General features: G+C 39.4%; 1 protein-coding gene across 2 annotated transcripts in view; it reads left to right on the top strand.

The window, feature by feature from the left end:
* The first annotated feature begins 471 nt into the window (after positions 1-471).
* Positions 472-16,119, top strand: part of IFT81 (intraflagellar transport 81) — a 78,659-nt gene continuing 63,011 nt past the window's right edge. For both annotated transcript variants that reach the window (XM_072600500.1, XM_072600499.1), the window contains exons 1-8: positions 472-612; positions 4,210-4,374; positions 5,207-5,310; positions 5,905-6,085; positions 11,304-11,393; positions 12,257-12,322; positions 12,625-12,735; positions 14,183-14,267. In XM_072600500.1, the coding sequence (XP_072456601.1) occupies positions 4,231-4,374; positions 5,207-5,310; positions 5,905-6,085; positions 11,304-11,393; positions 12,257-12,322; positions 12,625-12,735; positions 14,183-14,267 (781 nt within the window). In that variant the 5' untranslated portion in view covers positions 472-612; positions 4,210-4,230. The remainder of the gene's footprint in view (positions 613-4,209; positions 4,375-5,206; positions 5,311-5,904; positions 6,086-11,303; positions 11,394-12,256; positions 12,323-12,624; positions 12,736-14,182; positions 14,268-16,119) is intronic.

Below are 16,119 nucleotides of genomic sequence, written 5' to 3'. Positions count from 1 at the left end.
TGAAATTGGGGGGGGGGGGGGGGTGGAATGTCAAGCTGGGCCTTCTGCCTGCAGAGCCAGGGGTCTCTGGCTGAGCCGCAGCACGACATCTGGCACGCAGCGAGGCAGTCTGCAAGACCCAGAGCGCAGCGAAGCTGCATCCGCAGTCAGCTGCTTTCACATCTTCATGCAGGCACCTGAATCCCCTCTGAGCCTGCGGAGCCCTGAAGGGTTGGGTTTTTTTTAAACCATAGCATGCATATAATGGGCCTGGTTTTGATCGTTCTAATTCCAGCCCCCTCCGCAGAAAATTACAGCGCCGTGGTCCCCAGGTGCAACCCTCTGCAATGCTCAGAACTGCGGCATTCTGCAGACGGCCTTGCACCCTGCGCACGCGCTCTGCAGCCGGAGCAGGGCGTGCACCTCCCTCTCTCCTCCCCCCTCCCCAGCCACTAGCTCCTGAACGCGCACCCTCTCCTCCTCCGCCCCGCCCACCGGAAGTGACGACGCACTCTGGCCTAGCAACCGTTGCCAAGCGGCTCTGTCTCCAGGAGCCCCATACCGAGGCTCTCCCCCGCCCCCAGCCCCAACCCTGGGGGGAAAAAAAAAGTCGCGCCCTGAGGAGAAGTGGAGGTAACGCCGACCCCTTCCGGGCTCCGGGCCCTGGGGGCCCCGCCGCCGTCCTGAAAGGCCCCGCGCTCATCTCCTCGACGCCTCCAGGCTTTGGGGCCGAGGCGAGGCCTGGGGGTGTGGGGGGGAGAGAGGGCGGCCCCGGGAGGGCCCGGAGAGAAAGGACGGTGGGGGCGGGGAAGCCCGAGGGCCCGACCACGGCGAGTTTCTTCGCCTCCCTGGGCCTCTGTAAAAGAAAGAGGGGTGGCCTTAAATGGCCTCTGAGGCTCCTTCTGGAGCCTGATCTGTGATATTTAAAGCAATTTCTCTCAGTTTCCCCATCTGTAAAACAAAGGAGTTGGACTAACTGACCTTGAAGGCCCCCTGCCAGCTCCAGCCCTGTGATATTGGAACAAATTATCTGGGTTTCAGAGATTCTGTTAAACAAAGGAGTTGAAGGAAATGGACTTCAAGGGCCCTTCCAGTTTTAAAACTACGTAATCTTTTAACCTCTCCGGGTCTCAGTTTCCCCATCTGTAAAAACGAAGGAGTTGGACTAACCGGCCTCAGTTTCCCCATTGGCAAAATGAGGGGAGTTGGACCAGCTGACCTTGAAAGTCCAGTCTATAATCTTGATCCTCCAATCCATCACCCCCTTCTCAATAACGATTAACCTGGTTATCCGCGGGAACTCACCAAGAGAGGATGATTCTGGAGCCCAGAGCAAAAGCCAGAAACTTCCCCAAATATATATCACAGCTTTGGGGGGGTTGGGGGGGAGTCATTGCCCCTTAGGGCTGGAAAGGGCCAACTCATTATAGAGCATGTGAAATTTCTTCTTTAAACAAGTCATTGGCAGGATGAGTCTGTGTCTTCCAGTTCCCCAAACCAAGGAGTTTTTGACTTGGGGGGGTCTGTAAGCTTACCTCCTTTTCAAACTTATCTCACTCCTGCCCTCATTGTATCCAAGCTATTAGAGCAGCATTGCTTTCTCAAGGGTCATTTAGCCCAGTCTCTTAATTTTACATCTGGGGGAACTGAATGAGGCTGAGGTAGAGTAAAGTACTCAGGGTCAGGTAGATAGTAAGTAAGAAAGGTGGAATTTGAATTCAGGTCTTCTAATTTCTAGATCCAGTGCTCTTTCCACTGTATTAAGCAACTTGAGAAATGTATGATGTCCTGGTTTTAATTTCTTTCTCCCCTTGGGTTCTAATTTGGGTAAATGGTTTGTGAGTTCATGTGATGACCTTCTGATGAAATCTGGAGATTAATTGCTTTACTTATTTTTAGAGCAGCGAACCCAGTGGGCAGAAAGATGGGCCTACCTGTTCAGTACATCAGTGTCATGTGCGTGTGTGCCTTCATTAGGGAGAAACTGAGCATTTGAAAATCAGGATAAGAAAACCTTAGAAAACAGAGGACCAGAAGTAGCATCCTTTAACAGTTTTGCAAAGTCATTTTGTTCATTTGTGGATGGCTTTTTAAAAGTCATTACCAGGGTTTAGAAGATGCAGGAGTTTGCTTTTCTAAAGGGTAGAAAATGAGAATTTGGTCTTTGATTTGGGATCTTACTGGTTTAGGTTTACTCCTTCTATAGGTGCAGATCACAACCCATTAGAAATCATTCATATACAATTTGTGAATTGGGTATGTACATAAATATTTTAAAACATGAAAAGCTTGAGTACTTATCAGAAAGTTCCATTTACATAAAGGCTTTGATTTTATGAAATGACTCCAAAAACTACAAATCCTTTACTTATTATTATCATTTCCTATTATCTTTATTGCTTTTGGAGAGGAGGGCAAGAGGGTTTTCTTTGTTTTTTTTCCCCAGCCTCCACTGAAGATTTACTTGGGTACCTTAGAGGTGAATGCAGGTATTGGTTATGCCCGCAAAATCATAGAATTAGAGACCTGGAACTGGAGGCTTTTTGCAAGTTATACCAAGTTAATAAACTTGTGTCTGACTCTGGAGGACCAGCCTCTGCAGATACTTATCACATGGAGGCTGACTACCATTTAATGAATTTGGGGGACTGTAGCAACTCCAGGAGAGTTCCCCAATTTGTGAAGATGAGATCTGTGTCAGTGGAATTGGTGAAGTTAGAGATCTTTTAGAGTTTAGAAGAATTTTTGAAAGGGTCTAGCTTTTCAGATATTTGCTTCAAAATATCACATAAGTATTTGATATCACTTTTTAAGAATTCAGATAATTTATATATTAATATTTTATTAACTCCCACTAGCATAATTTTATATGCCTACTTCAGATTGAGATCCTACTCAAAAAACTCAGTTAAAAATTTAATGCTTTGTGTGCTTGTAGGTAGGTAAATTTTCACCATTCCTTCCTTTGCTTAACTAGTAATATACCAGGTGGGAAATTTGGTAGCTTGATAGAGCTGTGCTGATATGTAGATCAGATTTTAAATTCTTATTAAGATCTTTCCATGTTGACAATCTGATTTATTTTAGCCCAGGTCTTATGTTTCTAGTCCCTGGCCACAAGCCACTGTTAATTTGTATGATTGTTTTGCTTCTTGTTCCTTCAGAATTCAGATCAAACTCTGCCTCCTACAGAACGCCTTTCTGGAACCTCACTTACCATTGCCCCTCTCCCACACATGTATGGACTTGTATTTATTTTGCATATACTCAGATATGGGCCTGCTAGCTTTCCTTTTAGAATATAGTTCCTGGGGGGCAAGGATTATTGGATTTTTGTCTTTGTGCCCCGTGCTCCCCCAGCACAAGACCTGACATATGGTAGTGCCTAATGAATTGCTGGTTGGTTGACTGATTGATTGAAGCATCAAATACTCCATTCACCCTGCTATGTACAAGCACTGTCCTTAGTGCTGAGGAAGGTCAGATTGTTCGTCTAGCTCTTAAGTGTGATCTATTCAAGAGCTATCACTGCTTAGTGGATAAAAGGCTGAGTTCAAGGTCTGCCTCTGATAGATACCAGCCGTGTGACTATGGGATTATTATTGAAGCTCTCTGTTTCCTGGGTGAGATGCTGAATTACACAGTCACACATCTGTAAGTGGAAGGAGTTTCCACAGTGATGAAATAAGGCCCAGATACCCTCCTTCCCCCTCCCCCTTTAAAGAAGATAAGAAATGTAAGAAATAATTATAATGAAAATCAAATATAGTAAGTGTAGAAGAAAAGTATAGTATTCAGAGGAAGGAGCTCCCATCCAGCGGGGGAGATCATGGAAGACTTCATGGAGGAAATGACATTGGAGTTGGACTTAAAAATAGGGTGGGGTGGGAGGAGAAGGCTAAGAGATAGGGAGAATACACTGAGGGAGAAGAGCAAAGAGAGCAGAGGATTGTTGGCCCAGTGAGTGATGGTTCCAGGTATGGCTACTCTGACCGTGACGGAAAGGGGTTAGAAATGAAGGTTATTAGAGGGGAACGTTAGTTAATTTTCTAACTCTTTTTTTCTGTGATTTATAAAGCCTAATTACTCTGCATAAAAATATCCTTTTTTTCAATATTATACTTGCTATGTTGTATCGTATTGCATTTCTGTGTGCTTTGTGATTCTTAATATTCATCTTGTGTTACTTCTGCTTCCATCATTGAAGAACTTTGTATTTTTGTTCTTTAGCATAATTTTAAAGACCTAATTATGAGTGATCAAATCAAATTCATTGTGGAGAAGCTCAATAAGGAGCCTTTTAAGAAGAACTACAATTTAATCACATTTGATTCCCTGGAGCCAATGCAACTGTTACAAGTTCTCAACGATGTTCTTGCGGAGATTGACCCCAAGGTAAGAAGTGAAATTTGAAACCGCGAACTCAAGTAGAAATTAATTAAGGCCATGTCTGTAGCTCCTACATTAGCCTGTCAGAATGCAAGTGTAACTGGGCTGCACAGTGTTATAGGAGGAACCTGAGCTAGCAGGCAGAAGATCTGTGTCCTTGGGCCAGGAACTTGAATCTCCCAAAACCCGCATTTTACTCCTTTGTGAAATGAGGGAACTGGACTAGATGTCCCTTTACCTCTCTAATCTACTTAGCCCTGGTTAATAGAAATAGATAAATAGGGTTGGAAGGGACTTAGAAGTTACCTGGACCAACCCCTTCATTTTGCAGATGAGGAAACTGACCCAAAGAAGGGAAGTCACTTTCCCCAGCGTCACACAGGTGGCAGGTAGATTTGAAATCAAGCCATCTGCCTCCAAATCTAGCATGGTTTTTCACTGTGCCACACTAGCAAGGGCCCTTCTACATTAAAAATTCTGTAATCTATTTGTACCTTATATAGGAATTATTCTCTATTTCCAGGGGTGAGCATACTTGGCCTTGGAATGAAAACATTTTCACAATAACTGCTATTTTGGTGCAGGCTGCTACATGCTTATACACTAATCCCTTTCCTTTGTTGGCTGAACATATTTTAGCTTGACAACCATAATATGACTCCTGGCCCTACTTGTATGTGTAATTTGGGGACCTCGAATGTTTCTGAAATAATACCTGCTTTATAAGAAACTATTTTAAGAAACTAAAAGAACAAATTTCATCAACATATTTTTCTTTTTTAATGTGTCCATTGTTCCATATTTGTAAAATATGTGTTCACTTTTCTTTACTTACTAGCAAGTTGTTGATATAAGAGAGGAGATGCCAGATCAGACAGCTAAGCGGATGTTGAGCCTTCTTGGTATCCTTAAATATAAACCTCCAGGAAATGCCACTGACATGTAAGAATCTGCTCATTTTTTACTTCATTAAAATACATATTTTTTAATAAATTCAAAACTTTGTGCAGTCTGTCAAGGCACATTCAGAATTTCACTGTATTTTAAAATAATATTATACCTCATATTAGGCTTGTTATTGTGCTTCTGTTGTGTCATTCAGAAGCCTTATGAGCATTTTTAAGTGGGTCAGTTCTTTCCTTTCATCAAAGAAAGCCTAGCTAATCAGATTTTCTTTCAGCTGAGATATTTCATCACTTTTGTCCTTTCTTAGTTTTTTTTAAAAAAATAACAATATAAACACCACTTAAGTGAATTAATTGAAATGTTAGTTAAGGTTGACTGAACCAATTAACACCTTTTTTCAAATCTTATCCTAGTTCTCAAATAAAACTGGTACTGTGGTGCCTAATCTGTGTTTCAATTTTTGGGTAATAGGCAGATTTGCTTCAGAATGACCATCCTTTAACTCTTCAGAAACTTCATTTTTGACAGTAGTCAGAAATTAATTGGATTTTATGCAAATATATCTGTGGCTTCAGTTTCCCCACAACAGTGTTTTGTTCTTAAATCAGTGAACTTCTCTTCTTTCTTTAGGAGTACCTTTCGACAGGGTCTGGTTATTGGAAGTAAACCTGTAATTCACCCAGTTCTACACTGGCTTCTTCAGCGGACTAATGAACTAAAGAAAAGAGCATACTTAGCTCGCTTCTTAATAAAACTTGAGGTCCCAGCTGAGTTCCTTCAGGATGAAACTGTGGCTGACACCAATAAGCAGGTACATCAGAAGTAAACTCTTGAGTTTTAAAGCCATCTAGAGTGGGCTTCCAGGGTCTATTTTAATGGACATTCATTTCTCTACATGATGCCAAATATCCACAAAAAAGTGGAAAGTATTGAAAATGTTCAAGTGTTACCATATCTCTAAGAACTGATATAATACATATCAAACAACTGAATGATTTTCATCTTATTATTTCAGTCTTATGTCAAGAGACATTAGCAAAGTATTTTCCCTTATAAAATTTCTGGGTTGAAAGGTTTATGGGGATTATATTTTATGGTATATTAAATAACAGAAATATCCAGAGACCTGAGATAGAGTACAATGAATTATACTATCATGTTCCCATATAACAATTTCCTGTATATAATTACAAGTCAGAGTGCCTCAAATTTGTATTAAGAATGAATTTATTGTGCAATAGATAGAATACTGTGGTAGACAGTTCTATGGGAGAAATGCAAAAGAATTAAAAGACTCTTTGTTTGATACTTAAATAATTTAAATTCAATAGGGATACCAATGAAACATTTTTGACTCTACTTTCCCTCACTTCCTATACCCAATCAGTTGAAAAGCCTTACTAACCACCTCTGAAATATTTCTAGCATTCATCTCTTCCTTTCTCCTACCATTGCCCTAGTTCAAACCCTTATCACTTCTAATCTGGAGCATTGTGGTATCCTGCTAACTGGTCCTCCTGACCCTGGTTTCTTCCCCATTCATGTAACTGCCAAAATAATGTTTCTAAAGCACCGGTCTGATCACATTGCACTGCTGCTCAAAAATCCTCCATGGTTCCATATTGCCTATTTAAATAAAGCACATTATCTTTGGTCTGGAATTCAAGGCCTTTCACAACCTGGGTTTTTCCTACAATCTACCTTATTTCACAGTACTTCCTTTCATGTTCTCTACATGCTAATGAAATTAAGCTTTTTACAATTTTCTGCTTTTATTATACCCCCCGTAACATCCATGTCTTTGGATATGTTGTCCCCTATACCTGAAATGATCTGTTCTTCTGTCTCTGTCTTTTGATATCCAGAACATCTTGGTAGAGTGGAAAGGGTGTTAGGTCTGGCATCAGGAGAGATCTGAGTTTGTACTCCAACACTGAAGTTCCTGCTGTATGACTGTGATCAAGTTACCTAATTTCATTTTTTTTAGATTTAAATTCTTTTTTTATTATTATTAACTTGTTTTCAGTTTTTTACAATCACTTCCATAAGTTTTAGATTTTCTCCTTCTCCCTCCTCCTCCCTCCCTGAGACATCATGCAATCTTATTTGGGTTCTACACATACATTCTTATTAAATCCATTTTCACATTAGTCGTATTGCATGGAAGAATTAAAATGAATGAGAGAAACCATGAGGAAAACCCAAACAAAACAAAACATAACACAAGAGAAAATATTCTGCTTCATTCTGCATTCCAATTCCATAGTTCTTTCTCTAGATGTGAAGTTGCCTCATTTCTGAGCCTTGGTTTCTTCATGTGTAAAAAGGGGATAATCATATGCAGAAGGCAGGGATAAGGATCCCGAGAGATGCTTTATTAAAGCACTGTGTTAATGGCAGCTCTTCCCTTCCTTTGGGACCTTGTTCAGGTGTTCCTTCCTAGTGGAGAACATTTGGTGGTAGGTCAGCAATAGAAACTTTGGGCCTCAGTTTCCTTTTCTGCCAAATGAAGGAGATAGACTAGAGTACCTGTAAAATGAAGGGGCTGCACTAGATGATTAAATGCTCTGGTTAGTTTTGCTGAACTGATTTTATCCCTCTTATTCTTTGTTAGAATAGATAGCTCACTGGTTGTCCACTAGGGAAGGGGAGAAGGGTATATGTAGAAAAGATTTAAAAACAACAGGAATCACCTGTTTGAGAGGAATAGTATTAGAGCTATTAAAGTTCCTAATTTTGTAAGCTTGGTAAGGAAAGCAAGCAGGAAGAAAAGGGATTTTTTTTTCAGTCTATTGGGAAAAAAAGAAGGATCAGAGATGGGATAGGGCTGATGAGATGATGATAATGGAAACCTGGAGAGAAGACAGAACTACTTAATTCCAATTTTGCTTCTCTTTTCTTTGCTATGGAGAATGATCTTTGGACTAAAGCCAACCCAAACAAAATGACAAATCGGGTTTTGGAACTCAAATAGGAAGACAGCGTGTCCTTAATGAGTTGAGATCATTAAGCCCAGGCAACAGTATATCAGGACATTGAAGAAAGTGCAAATTGTGATTACTGAACCATTACTGGTGATCTTTGAAAGATCGCGGAGGAGATCTATAATGCCACAGGAATTTGTGCTGATTTTCAAAAGAAAAAAAAAGGAAGAATGGAGCCTACAAGTGATTTGTCACTGAGTTTTATTTTAATTCCTGGCAAAATTCTAGAACATATTATTGAAGGGATGGTTAGTGACCATTAGAAAAGGAAGCAGTGATCACAAAGAGCCAGCATGACTCTACCAAAGATTAGGTATGCCAGACTAATCTTTACCCCAAGCTGGAATATTGAGCCAAATCTAGTAAGATAAAATTTAATAGGCATAAATAGAATCTTATACTTGGGTTCAAAGAAATCAACTTCAAACACACTAGATGGTGAAGTTTGTTTGAAAGTTTTTAGTGAACTGCAAACCCAATGAGTTAGCAGTGTGATATGGCAGCTAAAAAAAATAATGTTGTCTTAGGCTGCATTAAGGGAGGCATGATGTCCAAGACAGGAGGTGATGGTCCTGCTCTGAACTCTGTGATCAGACCACATCTGGATATGATAAACCTTTATTAAGTACCTGCTGTCTACCAGACATTGGGAGGTTGTGGGAGGTGTGTTTGCTGTGCCCTCTAGCCCTCCAGTCAGAGGGGCCAAAGCAACCAAGGGTACTGATGAGGTGAGAGTACCAGAGCTGAAGCTGAAGCAATCTCCATGATGATGAGTTTATCCCGGAAGGGGCTGGGAGTGGGGTTGTGGGAGGGGAGACGTTGATGATAGTGGTAGAGTTGAAGCCAAGCCAAGTAGCTAGAGGTCAATGACAAGGTGATTATGTTTAGTCCTGACTTCGTATTTTAGGAAGAATATTGCCCTCCAGAAAAGGGTAGCCTATATGGTGAAGGACACTGAGGTCATGCCATGAGTGGAAGGAATTGGGAACATCTGGACTGGATAAAAGAAGACAGGGCGAATATGGTAGCTGTCTCCAAGAAATTAGAGGGTTTTCACATGGAGGAGTGACTGCTCTTGTTCTGCCTGATCTAGAAGTCTGATTGAGGAACAGTGAGTGAATGTTGCAAAGAAGCAGATTTAGACTTCATGAAAAAAACACTTCCTTAAAGCTATATCAAAATAATGGGACGCTGTGGACCTAGAGAGTTGTTGGTTTCTTGTCTCTTGAGGTCTTTACACCAGGACTGAGTGACCTTTGTCAGCAGTGTGGCAAAGGGAATTCTGTTCAAGTATAGATTGGTCTGGAATGCCTCGGAGAACCCTTCTGACTCGGCAATTGAGGTTACTCCAAGAGTTCAAATTAAGTCAACAAGCATTGCTGTTGTCATTTAGTCAATATAATCGCGTCCAACTCTTCATGACCCTGTGGACCATACTGTCCATGGAATTTTCTTGGCAATGATACTGGAATGGTTTGCCATTTCCTTCTTCAGTGACTTAAGGCAAAACAAGGCTAAGTGACTTGCGCTGGGTCGCACAGCTAGTAAATGTCCAAGGCCAGATTTGAACTCCAGGCCCAGAGCTCTGTGTACTGAGTCACCTAGCTGCCTCCTCAGCAATTATTTATTCAGCTCTTATTAGGTGCCAGATACTGTTGTAAGTGCTAGGGATACAAATATAAGCAGGAAGACAATCCCTGCCCACAAGGAGCTTTCTTTCTAATGGGGGAAAATAACACATCAAAGGAACTGAATATTGGTGGGGTGTGGGAAGGGGTGGGAAAGACCCCCACTAGGGGACCTGGTGGAGAAAGTCTAGTCAGTAATGCAGCACAGAGAAGAATGAAGACACGTCTGTCCTGGGCACATTCCTTAAAATGGAAATTCTAGGAAGAATCAACCAGTCAGAGAAAGGAATTGAAGTGGTGGAGTGTACATCCAGGGTGAGGAGAATGCATTAGCAGAGTGAACTTCCTGATGTGAGACGGTGGAGAGAGTCAGGAGGAGTGAAGACTCCTGTCATTGCTGTGGCTCAAAGGGATCTTTCTTGTTCTCAATGTCCCCAGTCACTCCACAAGGCCTCTCTCTTTTACAGTTAATTATTTAAATTACTATCTTGTCAGCCAACTCCAGGCACTTTTCTTCACACCTTATGTAACACTGGACATTTTCGGGTTTTATTGATTGAACTTTCGACCCAATCAAGATAATGTTTGTGATTCTGACCTTTATTGAGTTTTCCACTTGGAGGAAACTGAATAAAAAAACTGAATGAAAAAAATTTTAAATAAAAACTTGTATTATCGTTTATTTAAATATCTCAACTCTCTACCATATTATAAACCTACAGTTGTATGTGTTGGTTATACATATGAAAGAATTTCTTCCATAAATAATGTTATAAGAAATGAAATCCTCTGAAGGAAATTTATTAGTTTTACTGTATAAACTCAATTAACCAGACAATTATAGATTATAAAGATTTGTTTCCTATGAAGCAGATCAGAGATGTTTAAAGTCAGTTATTTATTTTAATTCTTTGAGTTGGTATGGCATACTGAATTGAACTTTTATACTCACAAATTTTTTTAAACTTTATTTCTTCAAGTACAATATGAGTTATTATATGTTTACTTTCTCCAATATGATATATTTTATATTATGTATGCTATGCTCCCAAGTCACCTTTTGGTTTGTCTTATGCACTCAATAAATTGTTTAGTAACAGCCATAATTAAGAAAATACATTGATTATCTTCAGTAAGAAGTGCTAGATATTTAATATGTGAATTGTTTAGAATGTTATGTGGAAAGAAGAATGATGAATTTCCTGTCATCTTCTTGTAGGAAAAATACCCTAGTCTTGTGTATTCTTCCCTGATTTAAAGCTCCAGTTTAAGGGCCTTATAGATTAGCAATCATGTTTTCAGAACACTCTACTTAGAAAATGACTTACTAAGCATACATAAATGAGTATTAAAAATCTATTTAAAAAAGACCAATTGGATCCAGGGATACATTTATGGATTTCTTTTATGTTTTTAGTATGAAGAATTGATGGAAGGTTTCAAAACCTTACATAAAGAATGTGAACAACTGAAAACATCTGGATTTTCTACTGCTGAAATACGAAGGGTAAATACAAGGGAAATTATAACTAGTTCAGGGCTGTTTAGATAGCTGGAGATTACTTTTCCCTTTTAAGTGAGGGGACTTTTCAGCGTCAGCTATAGACTAAGTTAGCAATAACAGTTGGCAAGTTTATCCTGTAGAATTGGTCTTCATTGAAGAAGATGTTAATAAAGTTACGGTGAAGATCACATTACTTTTTGTATACTACATAGATTTGTACACTATGTGGACAACCACCATGGAATTTATATATTTTTAAAAAATGTTTGCTGTTAATAAGCTACAGTTTTTTTGTTACAATTTTTTTAGAGGTTTTAGAGAGTTGGTCAGAAGGGAGGAAGAGTTATTTATTAGGGACATTATTTTCAAGAACAGGATACATTTATTAGCAAACTTCTCTGTCTTGAGAAGGCCATTGTCTTGAAATAATTTTCATGGAAAATTGTCAGACTATAGGTCATTGTGATTCTACCTTAGTTTAGTATTTAACCAGTTCAAAATAGATATAATTGCTGCAGTTCTTGAGTGGTTAGGACATGTGTACCTCCATTATGAAAGATTTTTTGTAAAAAAAAAAAAATCTCATTCTTATATTTGGAACCATCAGAAAAAGTGTGTTGTTGGCAACCTTATCTGGTTTCATTCTAACCTGTTTTGGTTGTTTTTCTTGGTTGAATGTCATGCTGTCAACTAAATTTCCTACATAAACAGCCCCAGGGAGAAAATAGAAATGTGCACTTTCTAAAAGAGACTCTATTTTCCTCAATGTTGTAGCTCTGAATTAGGAATATGGCAGTAGTGTTTTATGTATGTAAGACTTTCACAGCCCATTGTCATTTTACAGTGTCTCCTTAATTGCTTTTTAGGACATCAGTGCCATGGAAGAAGAGAAAGATCAGCTCATTAAAAGAGTAGAACGTTTGAAGAAAAGGGTAAGAAAAAAACTAACAACGTAAGGTGTGAGCGTCACAGTCCAAGGTTTGAAAAGATTTAGGAATGCAAACAAGGATTAAGATGAGCATAGTGTTCCTACTAGGATGGAATCAAGTAACTAACTGATGGAGAGGAAATCTCTGCAGGCAGAAGGCCAGATTTTGAAAGGCCCCTAAGTCCAGAACCTTGCTGTCATATGGAAACACTGATGTTTACCAAAGGAAAGTGCTCGCTGGAAAATGCTGAGTCATGTGTTCTCAACCCTGACAGTGATATGGACTAAGGATTGCTTTTTCTGTAGGTGGAGACAGTACAGAATCATCAACGGATGCTTAAAATAGCACGACAACTTCGGGTTGAAAAAGAAAGAGAAGAATTTTTAGCACAACAGAAACAGGAACAAAAGAACCAGGTATTTCAAGAAAGTCCCTGTAATAGCAATAGTCCACATGAAAGGGAAAGTGAAATTTCAGAACTTATTATACAAGTTCCCTAAGGTCTTTGTCAACATTTTGGCTTCTAGCATTATGATGAAATAAAAATATTATATTAAAAAGAGCATTTTAGAGTGGAAGGTAGGCATTGCTCTTATTTGTAATGTTGATTCAGGTGGTCCTGATGCCCTGCCCAACACTTCAGGTGTCACCACAATCAGACAGATGATTACTGCTAAACTAGATTAACCACGGCCCAAACCAGCAGCTCCATCACCTGCTTGCCCCTGGGCATCATTCTTGGGAGCCATAGTCCTTGGCTTGGTCTGAGATCCTCACTATCAGAAAAGGTTTTTGAGTCCTTGAGAGTTTCCTTGGATCTTATACACTGAACTTCAGTGATTACTATCAAAATTCACAAAAAGATGCAGAGATCTTGGCATAAAAAATTAATTTAAATGTTTATGTTCACCTGTAAAGTAGGGGCTTTCACTTACTGGACCTTATCTTGAAATCTGAGTTATTACAAGTAAAATATATTTGCTTTCAAGCCAGTCCTTTCCCTACTAACTTGGCCGTTCTTATTATGTGTCTCTAGATTCAGCCCAACGTTGAGCAACTTCTTGGTTCAAGCTTCAGAATGATAATTTAATATTTGCCAGGGGCAGCTGGGTGGTTCAGTTGATAGAGCAGCAGTGCAGGAGTCAGGGGAACCTGAGCTCAAATCTCACCTTAGACACTTGACACTCCCTAGCTGTGTGACCTTGGGCAAGTCACTTAACCCCAACTGCCTCATCTTGGGTCGTCTCCAGTCATCCTGATGAATATCTGGTCACTTCATTCAGATGGCTCTGGAGGAGAAGTGTGGCTGGTGACCTGCACAGCCCTCCCTCACTCAAATCAAAGTCAAGTGCAAGTCATGTCATCATTTCTCTGATGGCATGGTCTTCTTCCGCAACGAAGGACAAACACACACATTAATATTTGCCTAGACATTTCTCCTTCTAAACTATTAACTTAGTGAAGACTCAGATTCTTTGCCTTTGAAAAAAAATATAAATTGACTAAAAGTAAACATATAAACTTCTTTTGTTCACAAGTATTTATCAATATGCTTGAATTGCCATAGCTTTTGACATCAGACCAATGGCTCATTTTGAACTTTCAGTCTACTAGAAACCCCAACAATCTATGAAAAACAAAGTGAAATCCATGAAAACAAGGCTGAAAATAAAAGGTAAAAAGACTGTAAAAGGCTGCTTTACACTGAAGAAGTATGGCCAAGCTCATTATATTTGACTTTAATAAAATCATGTCTCTGGTCCTTGTTAGTGGTCATATGAGGTTCATATTTTTCATCGCATAAATTTATAAATGGAACCTTTCAGTGGAATGTTGAAGTAATGCATCTGATTGTATTTTAAGCTTTTTCATGCAGTGCAGAGACTACAAAGAGTGCAGAACCAGCTGAAAAGTATGCGGCATGCAGCAGCAGATGCAAAGCCAGAAAGTAAGTGAAGGTCACCTGGTGAAAGGTGCCCTGTCATGTTGGCGACTCTCAGTTAGGAAAAGAGAAAAGATGTCAAAAGTTGTGTTTTGTTAGGGAAACCAATGATTTTTTAGTGGCCACTGGTTAATGAGCTTTTGGTTGAGGAATATTTGTCTAATTTAGAACACTTTACCTATAGCTTCTCAAATAGCTATCAGGACATTAATGAAGATATTTTGGGTGTGAAACTTTGTCCTGGGTTTTCTTACTGCTCTTTGCTTAGTTTTGAATCTAGAGAGTAGGAGGAATCGTATTAATTTAAATCAGGCTGCATGGTGTAGTAGGACAAGCAAATGGAAGGCATTGGGAGAGTACTGGACCCCCTTCATTGATTTCAGCAAGTTCACAAGCTGATTGCTTGTGATTGTTTAGGGCTAGAGTAAGGCATAATACATGATGTGGGGCCATTAAAGGTCAGTGAGTTCGACCCATAGTGTTAATGAGACCAAGGTACTTGCTCCAATCTGCTTCTGACTTCTGCACAGAGGAAGTGTCTGTTTCATCATAATTAAATGACATCTCCTGGCATCTTTCAAGTATAATGTTGATTCAGAGGGGAGACCTAGAAAGTTAGTGTGGAGCAGGACAAACTATTAGAAGGGTGTCACAAAACACATAGCTGTGGGGATAGGGGATCAGTAGTGTCATCTTTGAATAGGAAAGGTTAAATGACTTAAATGCCTGCTGTATTGTACTGTACTTCCACCATAAGATAACACTCATTCACTACTCATGAAACTGTGTATTTGGGAGAGTCCGTAGATGCTGACTGTAGATGCATATGGTCCCTGTCTTGATTCCAACCACTGTAAGTTCATAAGCACTGTCAGTGTAGACAGGATGAGGATGATGATGATAACTAATATTTATTTAGCCCTTACTTTGTTCCAGGCACTGTGCTAAGTACTTTAGAATAATCTCATTTGATCCTCACAATAACCCTGGGAGGTAGGGGCTATTACTATCACCCCCATTTTACAGATGAGGAAACTGAGGCAAGTGGGGGTTGTGACTTGCCCAGGGTCACACAACTAGTAAGTTTCTGAGGTCCTATTTAAACTCAGGTCTTCCTGATTTAGGCCTGGTACTTTATCCACTACATCATCTGAAGGCAATATTTGAAAACTACTTTGTATTGAGTTTTTGGTGTCTCCTTATTCTCTCTCATTACTGTCTGTAATCTTTAGCAAGATCTTTAACTTTACACGCAGAAAAAAATAAATCTCTTTGAAATTAACTTTTTCCCTAAATGCTTAAATGGTAGCATTTTATTGGTCTGTCTGCCATATCCTATTTAGATCTGATAGGGATTATTTTGTCTCTAGGCTATAAATATCAGGGAACTGTCTTCAAAGCAAATCTATTGTTAGGTCCCTTTTTCTTATTGAATCAATATAGAATTTGCTTTCACATGCCTGACCATTGCTAAGAAAACATCAAAACCAGTAGTTACTAGTGACTTTTTAGAAATTACAAAAATGGGACAACGGAGCTAAAGGTTTGGGATAGTGCAGAAAAAGAGTCCACTTCAGTGCAGTATATTTGCACTATCCTATCCTGTGATTCTGTAATGTCTGTGATTTTTCATTTCAATTATCTAAATACTTCTTGGTATATGTGTTCTTGTAGTGGATAGTGTTAGCTATGATAGTGCTAAAATAAAGATCACCAATTTCTGAAATTAGGGCAGAATATATTTGCAGATAGACTATAGAAGTTTGATACAGGAATTTATGACAGGCCTTTCAAATCCCTTTTCTGAAGCATTTTCTTTATTTTGCTTTGAATTTTCCTTATAGGAAAAATATAAAAC

Source organism: Notamacropus eugenii, chromosome 4 (genome assembly GCF_028372415.1).
Source record: "Notamacropus eugenii isolate mMacEug1 chromosome 4, mMacEug1.pri_v2, whole genome shotgun sequence".
NCBI classification, from domain to species: domain Eukaryota; kingdom Metazoa; phylum Chordata; class Mammalia; order Diprotodontia; family Macropodidae; genus Notamacropus; species Notamacropus eugenii.
The sequence above is the reverse complement of the archived record's forward strand: the minus strand, read 5'-3'. Positions and strand labels throughout refer to the sequence as shown.